The 12,367-nt window shown below is 39.6% G+C and overlaps 1 protein-coding gene across 17 annotated transcripts in view; it reads right to left on the reverse strand.

The window, feature by feature from the left end:
* Positions 1-12,367, reverse strand: part of RGS22 (regulator of G protein signaling 22) — a 164,498-nt gene that overhangs the window by 14,935 nt on the left and 137,196 nt on the right. For 14 of the 17 annotated variants that reach the window (XR_008667633.2, XM_055348123.2, XM_055348117.2 and 11 more), the window contains one exon: positions 10,635-10,793. The exons of the other annotated variants lie outside the window; for them this stretch is intronic. Coding sequence is in view for 13 of the 14 variants with exons in the window: in XM_055348123.2 (XP_055204098.2) it covers positions 10,635-10,793 (159 nt within the window). In the remaining variant the exon portion in view is untranslated. The remainder of the gene's footprint in view (positions 1-10,634; positions 10,794-12,367) is intronic. 17 annotated transcript variants of the gene reach the window in all.

Here is a 12,367-nt window from a genome sequence, read left to right on the forward strand (position 1 = left end):
GCCCTGGGTTTCAAGCACAAAACTGGGCAGCTGTTTGGGCAGACACCGAGCTAACTCCGGGAGTTGTTTTTTTTTTTTTTTTTTTTGTACCCCAGTGGAGCCTGGAACCCCAGCGAGACAGAACCATTCACTCCCCTGGAAAGGGGGCTGAAGCCATGGAGCCAAGTGGTCTCACTCAGTGGGTCCCATCTCCAAGTAGCCCAGCAAGCTAAGATCCACTGGCTTGAAATTCTCACTGCCAGCACAAAAGTCTGAAGTCAACCTGGGACACTCGAGCTTGGTAGGGGGAGGGGCGTCTGCCATTACTGAGACTTGAGTAGGCAGTTCTCCCCTCACAGTGTTAAGTAAACCTCTGGGAAGTTTGAATGGTGTGGAACTCACCACAGTGCAGCAAAGCAGCTGTGGCCAGACTGCCTCTCTATATTCCTCCTCACTGGGCAGGGCATCTCTGAAAGAAAGCCAGCAGCCCCAGTCAGGGGCTTATAGATCAAACTCCCAACTCCCTGGGACAGAGCACCTGGGGAACGGGGTGGCTGTGGGCACAGCTTCAGCAGACTTAAACATTCCTGCCTGCCAGCTCTGAAGAGAGCAAAAGATCTCCCAGCACAGTTCTTGAGCTCTGCTAAGCGACAGACTGCCTTCTCAAGTGGGTCCCTGACCCCAGTGCTTCCTGACTGCAGACACCTCCCAGCAGGGGTCGACAGACACTTCACACAGGAGAGATCCAAGTGGCATCAGGCGAGTGCCCCTCTGGGACAAAGCTTCCAGAAGAAGGAGCAGGCAGCAATCTTTGCTGTTCTGCAGCCTCTGCCGGTGATAACCCAGGCAAACAGGGTCTGGAGTGGACCTCCAGCAAACTCCAGCAGACCTGCAGAAAAGGGGCCTGACTGTTGAAGTAAAACTAACAAACAGAAAGCAATAACGTCACATCAACAAAAAGGGCACCCACAGAAAAACTCCATCAAAAGGCCATCAGCATCAAAGATGAAAAGTAGATAAATCCATGAAGATGAGGAAAAACCAGCACAAAAAGGCTGAAAATTCCAAAAACCAGAATGCCTCTTCTCCTCCAAAGGATTGCAGCTCCTCTACAGCAAGCGCACAAAACTGGATGAAGAATGAGTTTGACGAATTGACAGAAATAGGCTTCAGAAGGTGGGTAATAACAAACTCTTCTGAGCTAAAGGAGGATCTTCTAACCCAATGCAAGGAAGCTAAGAACATTGACAAAAGGTTACAGGAACTGCTAACTAGAATACCAGTTTAAACAAGAACATGAATGACCTAATGGAGCTGAAAAACACAGCACAAGAACTTCATGAAGCATACACCAATATCAATAGCTAGACTGATCAAGCGGAAGAAAGGATATCAGAGATTGAAGATCAACTTAATGAAAACTCGTGAAGACAAGATTAGAGAAAAAGAATGAAAAGGAATGAACAAAGCCTCCAAGAAATATGGGACTATGTGAAAAGACCAAACCTACAATTGGTTGGTGTACCTGAAAGTGATGGGGAGAATAGAACCAAGCTGGAAAACACACTTCAGGATATTATCCAGGAGAACTTCCCCAACCTAGCAAGACAGGCCAACATTCAAATTCAGGAAATACAGAGAATGCCACTAAGATACTCCTCGAGAAGAGCAACCCCAAGATACATAATCATCAGATTCTCCAAGGTTGTAATGAAGGAAAAAATATTAGCGGCAGCCAGAGACAACCCTTTATAGGTCAGGTTACCTATAAAGGGAAGCCCATCAGACTGACAGCGGATCTCTCGGCAGAAACCCCATAGGGTAAGCCAGGAGAGAGTGGGGGCCAATATTCAACAACCTTAAAGAAAAGAATTTCAACTCAGAATTTCATATCCAACCAAACTGAGCTTCATAAGTGAAGGAGAAATAATCCTTTACACACAAGCAAATGCTGAGGGATTGTGTCACCACCAGGCTTGCCTTACAAGAGCTCCTGAAGGAAGCACTAAATATGGAAAGGAAAAACTGGTAACAGCCACTGCAAAAACATACCAAAATGGAAAGACCAATGACACTATGAAGAAACTGCATCAAGTAATGTGCAAAATAATCAGCTAGCATCATGATGACAGGATCAAATTCACACATAACAATATTAACCTTATGTAAATAGGCTAAATGCCCCAATTAAAAGACACAAACTGGCAAATTGGATAAAGAGTCAAGACCCATCGGTGTGCTGTATCCCGGAGACCCATCTCATATGCATAGGCTCAAAATAAACAAATGGAGGAATATTTACCAAGCAAATGGAAAGCAAAAAAAAAGCAGGGGTTGCAATTCTAGTCTCTGATAAAACAGACTTTCAACCAACAAAGATCAAAAAAGACAAAGAAGGGCATTACATAATGTTAAAGGGATCAATGCAACAAGAAGAGCTAACTATCCAAATATCCTAAATATATGTGCACCCAATACAGGAGATTCATAAAGCAAGTTCTTAGAGACCTACGAAGAGACTTAGACTCCCATAGAATAATACTGGGAGACTTTAACAACCCCCTGTCAATATTAGACAGATCAATGAGACAGAAAATTAACAAAGATATTCAGGATTGAACTCTGCTCTGGACCAAGTGGACCTAATAGACATCTACAGAACTCTCCACCCCAAATCAACAGAATATACATTCTTCTCAGCATCAGGTAGCACTTATTCTAAAATCAACAACATAATTGGAAGTAAAACACTCCTCAGCAAATGCAAAATAACAGAAATCATAACGAACAGTCTCTTGGACCACAGTGCAATCAAATTAGAACTCAGGATTAAGAAACTCATTTGAAACTGCACAACTATATGGAAACTGAACAACCTGCTTCTGAATGACTATTGGGTAAATAACAAAATTAAGGCAGAAATAAATAAGTTCTTTGAAACCAATGAGAACAAAGACACAATGTACCAGAATCTCAGGGACACAGCTAAAGCAGTGTTAAGAGGGAAATTTACAGCACTAAATTCCCACATCAGAAAATGGGAAAGATCTAAAATTGATACCCTAACATCACAATTAAAAGAACTAGAGAAGAAAGAACAAACAAATTCAAAAGCTAGCAGAAAATAAGAAATAACTAAGATCAGAGCAAAACTAAAGGAGATACAGACATGAAAAACCCTTCAAAAAATCCAGGAGCTGGTTTTTTGAAAAGATTAACAAAATGGACCACTACCCAGACTAATAAAGAAGAAAAGAGAGAAGAATCAAATAGATGCAATTAAAAATGATAAAGGGGATATCAGCACGAATCCCACAGAAATACAAACTACCATCAGATAATACTATATATACCTCTATGCAAATAAACTAGAAAATCTAGAAGAAATGGATAAATTCATGGACACATACACCCTCCCAAGACTAAACCAGGAAGAAGTCGAGTCCCTGAATAGACCAATAACAAGTTCTGAAATTGAGGCAGTAATTAATCACCTACCGACTAAAAAAAGCCTAGGACCAGATGGATTCACAGCCGAATTCTATCAGAGGTACAAAGAGGAGGTGGTACCATTCCTTCTGAAACTATTCCAAACAATAGAAAAAGAGGGGCTCCTCCCTAACTCATTTTATGAGGTCAGCATCATCCTGATACCACAACCGGCAGAGACACAACAAAAAAGAAAATTTCAGGCCAATATCCCTGATGAACATCAATGCAAAAATCCTCAATAAAACATTTGCCAACTGAATCCAGCAGTACATCAAAAAGCTTATCCACCACAATCAAGTTGGCTTCATCCCTGGGATGCAAGGCTGGTTCAACATATGCAAATCAATAAACATAATCCACCACATAAACAGAACCAATGACAAAAACCACATGACTATCTCAATAGATGCAGAAAAGGCCCTTGATAAAATTCAACACCTCTTTATGCTAAAAACACTCAATAAACTAGGTATTGATGGAAATATCTCAAAATAATAAGGTCAATTTATGAAAAACCCATAGCCAATATCATACTGAATGCGCAAAACTGAAAGGATTCCCTTTGAAAACCAGCACAAGACAAGGATGCCCTCTCACCATTCCTATTCAACATAGTATTGGAAGTTCTGGCGAGGGCAATCAGGCAAGAGAAAGAAATAAAGGGTATTCAAATAAGGAAGAGAGGAAGTCAAATTGTCTCTGTTTGCAGATGACGTGATTCTATATTTAGAAAACCCCATTGTCTCAGCCAAAAACTCCTTAAGCTGATAAGCAACTTCAGCAAAGTCTCAGAATACAAAATCAATGTACAAAAATTACAAGCATTCCTATACACCAATAATAGACAAACAGAGAGCCAAATCATGAGTGAACTCCCATTCACAATTGCTACAAAGAAAATAAAATACCTAGGAATACAACTTACAAGGGACCTGAAGGACATCTGCAAGGAGAACTACAAACCACTGCTCAAGGAAATAAGAGAGGACACAAACAAATGGAAAAACATTCCATGCTCATGGATAGGAAGAATCAGTATCATGGGATAGGAAGAATCAATATCATGAAAATGGCCATACTGCCCAAAGTAATTTATAGATTCAATTCTATTCCCATCAAGCTACCATTGACTTTCTTCACAGGGCTAGAAAAAACTACTTTAAGGTTCCTATGGAACCAAAAAAGAGCCCACATAGCCAAGACAATCCTAAGCAAAAAGAACAAAGATGGAGGCATCACACTACCTGACTTCAAACTATACTACATGGCTACAATAATAAAAACAGCATGGTACTCTTACCAAAACAGATATATAGACCAATGGAACAGAACAGAGGCCTCAGAAATAACATCATACATCTACAACCATCTGATCTTCGACAAACCTGACAAAAACAAGCAATAGGGAAAGGATTCCCTATTTAATAAATGGTGTTGGGAAAACTGGCTAGCCATATGCAGAAAACTGAAACTGGACCCCTTCCTTAAACCTTATACAAAAATTAACTCAAGATGGATTAAAGAGTGAAACATAAAACCTAAAACAATTAAAAACCCTAGAAGAAAACCTAGGCAATACCATTCAGGACATAGGCATGGGCAAAGACTTCATGACTAAAACACGAAAAGCAACTGCAACAAAAGCCAAAACGACAAATGGGGTCTAATTAAGCTAAAGAGCTTCTGCACAGCAAAAGAAACTACCATCAGAGGGAATAGACAACCTACAGATTGGGAGAAAGTTTATGCAATCTATCCATCTGACAGAGGTCTAATATCCAGAATCTACAAGGAACTTAAACAAATTTACAGGGAAAAAACAAACAATCCCATCAAAAAGTGGGCAAAGGATATGAACAGACACTTCTCAAAAGAAGACATTTATGTGGCCAACAAACATATGAAAAATAGTTAATCAACACTGGTCATTAGAGAAATAAAAATCAAAACCACAATAAGATACCATCTCACACCAGTTAGAATGGTGATCATGAAAAAGTCAGGAAATAAGCTGGGCGTGGTGGCTCACGCCTGTAATCCCAGCACTTTGGGAGGCTGAGAAGGGTGGATCACCAGGTCAGGAGATCGAGACCGACCAGGCTAACATGGTGAAACCCTGTCTCTACTAAAAATACAAAAAATTAGCTGGGTGTGGTGGTGGGCAACTGTAGTCCCAGCTACTCGGGAGGCTGAGGCAGGAGAATGGTGTGAACTCGGGAGGCAGAGCTTGACTCCATCTCAAACAACAAAAAAAAAAGTCAGGAAACAACAGATGCTAGAGAGGATGTGGAGAAATAGGAACACTTTTACACTGTTGGTGGAAGTGTAAATTAGTTCAACCATTGTGGAAGACAGTATGGTGATTCCTCAAGGATCTCAAACCAGAAATACCATTTGACCCAGCAATCCCATTACTGGGGATATACCCAAAGGATTATAAATCATTCTACTATAAAGACACATGCACAGGTATGTTTATTGCAGCACTATTCACAATAGCAAAGACTTGGAACCAACCCAAATGCCCATCAATGATAGACTGGATAAAGAAAATGTGGTGCATATATACCACGGAATACTACACAGGTATAAAAAACAATGAGTTCATGTCCTTTGCAGGGACATGAATGAAGCTGGAAACCACCATTCTCAGCAAACTAACACAGGAACAGAAAACCAAACACCACATGTTCTCACTCATAAATGGGAGTTGAACAATGAGAACACATGGACACAGGGAGGGGAACATCACACACCAGGGCCTGTCAGGGGGTGGCGGCAAGGGGAGGGAGAGCATTAGGACAAATACCTAATGCATGTGGGGCTTAAAACCTAGATGACGTGGCCAGGCACCGTGGCTCATGCCTTAATCCCAGCACTTTGGGAGACTGAGGCGGGCAAATCACTAGCTCAGGAGTTCAAGACCAGCCTGGCCAACATGGTGAAACCCCGTTTCTACTAAAAATCCAAAAAATTAGCTGGGCGTAGTGGCGGGCGCCTGTAATCCCAGCTACTTGGGAGGCTGAGGCAGGAGAATCGCTTGAACCCTGGAGGCAGAGGTTGCAGTGAGCCGAGATTGCGCCACTGCACTCCAGCCCAGGCGACAGAGTGAGACTCCATCTCAAAAAAAAAACCAAAAAACAAAAAAACCCAAAAACCCAGATGATGGGTTGATGGGTGCAGCAAACTACCATGGCACATGTATACCTATGTAACAAACCCGCACGTTACGCACATGTATCCTAGAAATTAAAGTATAATAAAAAAATGCATATTAACAAAACTGTAGCAAAATGGGTATTTTCTGCCAATTTAGATTGCAGATCATTTTAAATTGGCATACACATTTTAATAGAATAATTTGTATCTTGTCTGATCTCTGAAGCTAAGCAGAATGCAGCCTGGTTACTACTTGCATGAGAGAGTAATTTGTAAATGTGTTGAATACCTTAAAATGGTTATACCCTTTCAGCAGTCAATTACACATTTAAATGTACAGTTTCATGAAGTAACCCAAAACTTTGGTGATGGGCTGGGGTTGGGGAGGGGTGATTTTATCCAACAAGACCAATATTACAACAGCATAAGCAACAGTGAGATAGAAATGTTTAGATTTAAATGTTTGGTTAAATAACCCATGGCCATAACCCTTCCATGGAACATTTTCTAGTCATAAAATGCTATGTTCACAAAGAATGTTTAATGTAGACAATGCTTATGATACAATAGTAATGAGAAAAAAAAGATTAAAACTGCATATAACAAATGGATATAAGGCCGGGTGCAGTGGCTCATGCCTGTAATCACAGCACTTTGGGAGGCCAAGGTGGGTGGATCATAAGGTCAGGAGTTCGAGACCAGCCTGGCCAACATGGTGAAACCCCATCTCTACTAAAAATACAAAAATTAGCCAGGTGTGGCAACAGGTGCCTGTAATCTCAGCTACTTGGGAGTCTGAGGCAGGAGAATTGCTTGAACCTGAGAGGCAGAGGTTGCAGTGAGCTGAGATCATGCCACTGCACTCCAGCCTGGATGACAGAGCAAGACTCTGTCAAAACAAAAAAAAAATGGATATAATTATGTAAAACAAAAATAAAACCCTATGCATTAAAAAAAAGTCTTAAAGGCCTGGCACAGTGGCTCACACCTGTAATCCCAGCACTTTGGGAGGCCAAGGTGGGCGGATTACTTGAGGTCAAGAGTTTGAGATACCTGGCCAACATGGTGAAACCCCACCTCTACAAAAAATACAAAAATTAGCCAGGCGTAGTGGCATGCACCTTTAATCCCAGCTACTCAGGAGGTTGAGGCAGAAGAATCGCTTGATCATGGGAGGTGGAAGTTGCAGTGAGCCAAGATCACGCCATGGCAGTCTAGCCTGGGCGACAGAGTGAGACTCCATCTCAAAAAAAAAAGCCCCAAAGAAAAGACATTAAAATGTAGTCACTATGCATAGATGGTATTAATAAAATAATAGTAATAATATATTGGTATTAGATTAGAAACTTGTAATATTAAGATTATTCTATATTGTTGAACCAACATCTGATAAATCTGTTTGCAGTGGTGACAGAATTTTAAAAGTACCTATTATTTTCTTATTACTAATAATCCTTAATTAACCTGTTGATATTATCAACAACACAGTTCACTCTTGCTTTAATAATGGAAATCCTGTATTTTATTTCTCAATTTCCTGCGTAGCTGGCTAGGGTTATGCTATATTCTGTAAAGGACAAGATATTTTGCCAGTGTGGCACAAATTTGAGAAGACCCAAGGCCTAGCATTTCATAGGATGAACTTGTCCTTGACTTTTTATATCCAGATGATAGTGTATATTGCCATTAAAATAATTAGATGATCAAAAAAAAAGAAATTTGGGTCATTTTCAACTTTTTACTATTATAAGTGATGCTGTGTATATACATCTTTGTGTATGTTTATGATTCTCTTATTTATTTATTTATTTTTAAATTATTTGTAGAGATGAGGTCTTGCTATGTTGCCCAGGCTGGTCTCCAACCTCTGGGCTCAAGCAGTCCTCCTTCCCTGGCTTGCCAAAGTGCTGGGATTACAGATGGGAGCTACCACACCCAGCTGATTCTCTCCTTTAGAATAAATTTCTAGAAGTGTATTTGCTGATTAAAAAGAATGAACATGGCCAGGTGCCGTGGCTCAAACCTGTAATCCAAGCACTTTGGGAGGCTGAGGTGGGCGGAGCACTGGAGGTCAAGAGTTCGCGACCAGCATGGCCAACATGGTGAAACCCTGTCTCTACTAAAAATACAAAAATTAGCCTGGCATGGTGGCGTGTGCCTGTAGTCCCAGCTACTCAGGAGGCTGAGGCACAAGAATCACTTGAACCTGGGAAGCAGAGGTTGCAATGAGCTGAGACTGCACCACTGCACTCCAGCCCGGGTGACACAGCGAGACTCCATCTCAAGAAATAAAATAAAAAAAAATAAAAATAAAAAGAATGAACATGCTTTTTATGGCAGACTGAACAGACTAATACAATATGATACCATTTATGTAAGTTAAAAAACATTAAAAAAGTACTTTGTATTGTTTATGAATGCATCCACATGCATGAAACACTGTCTTTTGTTTGTTTGTTTGTTTGTTTGTTTTTGAGACGGAGTCTTGCTCTGTTGCCCAGGCTGGAGTGCAGTGGCGCCATCTCGGCTCACTGCAAGCTCCACCTCCCGGGTTCACGCCATTCTCCTGCCTCAGCCTCCCAAGTAGCTGGGGCTACAGGCACCTGCCACCACGCCCGGCTAATTTTTTGGATTTTTAGTAGAGACAGGGTTTCACCATGTTAGCCAGGATGGTCTCGATCTCCTGACTTTGTGATCCGGCCGCCTCGGCCTCCCAAAGTGCTGGGATTACAGGCGTGAGCCACTGCGCCCGACTGAACCACTGTCTTTAAAAAGAGCTGGACAAATATATCCCAAACTTAATGACTGCTCCTAGATATAGGGAGGGTTATAGAACTCAGGGCTGAGGTTACTAGATCTTACTCTATTTGCAATGTTTTATTTCTAATGGGAGAAAGAAAAATAAGGCAAAATGTTAAAAGTGTTTATTTTGGCCTGCATAAATAAATGTGAGTGTTCATTATATTACTTTTGTGTCTTTCCATGTCTTTTACATTTATTTTTAAAAATGAAATAGGTATAAGCTTATAAATAAGACGAAACATGTTATTTGGGAGCAATTACCCCTTCTTAATTAAAACAGATAAATATAAGGAGAGAAAGAGACCAATGAATGAATGAATGAACGGACAGATAGTAGACAAATAGGGAGGCTGGCCAATTTGTGACTTGTTTACACATTTCACAATGTATCATTCTGTAATTTTTCTTTTTTTTTAGACGGAATATCACTCTGTCACCCAGGCCAGAGTGTAGTGGCATAATCTTGGCTCACTGCAACCTCTTCCTCCAGAGTTCAAGCAATTCTCCTGCCTCAGCCTCCCAAGAAGCTGGGACTACAGGCGCACGCTGCCACGCCCGGCTAATTTTTTTTTTTTTTTTTTGTATTTTAGTAGAGACAGGGTTTCACTGTGTTGCCCAGGCTGGCTGCGAACTCCTGAGCTCAGGCAATCCGCCCGTCTCGGCCTCCCAAAGTGCTGGGATTACAGGCGTGAGGCACCGTGTCTGGCCCATTCTGTAATTTTCATATTGAAAATGTTGCCCCTGCCAGTACATACTATTTGTTCATTCATTTCCTGATTTATTCAATAAACAATATTAATAATTAAGCATGTGCTGGACACTAGTGTAAGGACTTATAAAACATGGATAAGGCGGATACTATCATTGAGGATCTTAGTCCAATGAAGATGACAGATGTAAAAACTTAATCACAGGACTATATAAAGCATGTTCTACAAGGTGGAGGAACGTTATTGCAGCGGATGCAAGCTGCTTGCGTTGCCACAGAGAGTCAAGGAAGTCTTCACTTAGAAGAGATGACATTTGAAATGAATTTAGAGGAATTCCAAAAGTCTGAAGCTTCTGACTGAAGGCTTAAAATCCACTAATATCTGTATTCCATAACTTCTCTCTATATATCTCCAGACAAAATTATTCTCTAATTCACACATATCACATAACTTTTAAAAGTCTGATAAAACCCAAAATGAGTCTTGTCTCACCTTTCCAGATTTTTCGTCTTCTAGGACTGCCAATTTTTTTTTCTGCTTATTATATTCTTGTCTTCTCTCTAAAACACTCATAATATTTTCATCTGTTAAATTCTTCCTAAACTCACAGAACTGAGGCCAGAATTTAAACAGAACCCCAAAAATTGTCATCTGTATAAAAAAAAGTCTAAGATTACAATTTTATACAAAGGTACCACTTTAAACTCTATTCACCATAATAACAGATTAACTATTATATCTTTAATATATACCATGTTTGCTCCAACTTATTGTCTCCAGACATCTTGGTATAGTTTTGCTCAGCACATGCTTATCATCAATGGTTTTTATTACCAATGAGAAGTCTTTCTTTTAAAAAAAAATACATTAAATACACTTAAAAGTCACTTTATTCTTTATGTCTCCCTAACCAATTGATTGTATTAATAAAGAATCCATTAGGTCTTTTAAAATAAGAAATTTATGTTTTCTTTTAAAACATATACTAGTTGATCTGCCATACACTCTGCTGTTTTATGCAAGTATTCCAAATATCCAGTTCATCAAGGAAACTCCCTCCTCCCTCTTTTCTTTCTTTTAGAGAAAGGAAATACCATTTTGCCTCTGGAAAAGCTCTTAAACAAAGCTGCAGAATAAAACAAAGCTAAGAATAAATCTTGAGTAAATTTTAATTGATATAATCTCTTACTTTTATGTGAGAGCAAGAAAAGTAACATTTAAAAAGCAGAACGGTATCCTGGACAAATGCTTTCTATAAGGACACTTTAAGTGATTAATTGTGATATTTATAGAGATAAGAATAGTTGCTCTAATTCTCATGCCAAGTTTTTCCATTAGTTCCAGAGGCATACATTACTTCCAAGAAGGTAGGACTTGCCACATAAGATCAAGTCCAACATCTTATTGCTAGGAATGGCCTTTACCTAATACCCTGGAAAAAAATGAACCATCCCATTAGGCTCCAAGCCAACTCATAGGGGAAAAGAGGAATCTTTAAAAAGTAAATGTTGCAGTGATCAACAGAGACCTGAAATGGCATATTTCATTACTCCTCTTTTCCATACATGAATGCTATTAGTAATACTAAAATTATTCACTCCTTTTAAAATACAGTTTTGTTATTGAATTCTATAGCCTCTTGGGAGTGTAAATGTAAAATCTAGAGATACTTTATTTGATGAAACGCAGGCTTTTAAGACATTTTCATTTACATTTACCTGCCATACATTTAATTAAGTAATCCCCTGTTCCAATGTTAAGGGATCATGGCAGTTTTTATTATGAACTGAAGCTTAAATACTCCTCCTCCTCTATTAATCATACTTCTCAGTTATCTTTCCAAAACCTGAGTCAGTCCCAGTTCTTGAATATATATATTTCCATTTAGAAGGCTTTCTAAGTAAAAGTCACCCAATTAAGACACAATTTTTCAATAGAAGGCATAAAACTACTCTATTGTTAGAAGTTGCAATTGAGATTGTAGGTTAATATATATTGTTAATTAAAATTACCCTGTACCTCTCTAATCTTAAAAGATAACCAAATTGTGGATAAGAACATGTTTTAATAAATATAGAGCTACTTTACTCACTGCCAGTAGATAAATAATGGCTTTAGTATGAGCAAAAGGGGCCAGTGAAAATTTGGCTGAGTGATGCAAACTTTCAGGCTATTGGGAGTGGGAGTGAGGGATAGACAGAGGCTACACTGATACAATGCTAAAA

The sequence above is a fragment of the Gorilla gorilla genome, chromosome 7 (genome assembly GCF_029281585.2).
Source record: "Gorilla gorilla gorilla isolate KB3781 chromosome 7, NHGRI_mGorGor1-v2.1_pri, whole genome shotgun sequence".
NCBI lineage: Eukaryota > Metazoa > Chordata > Mammalia > Primates > Hominidae > Gorilla > Gorilla gorilla.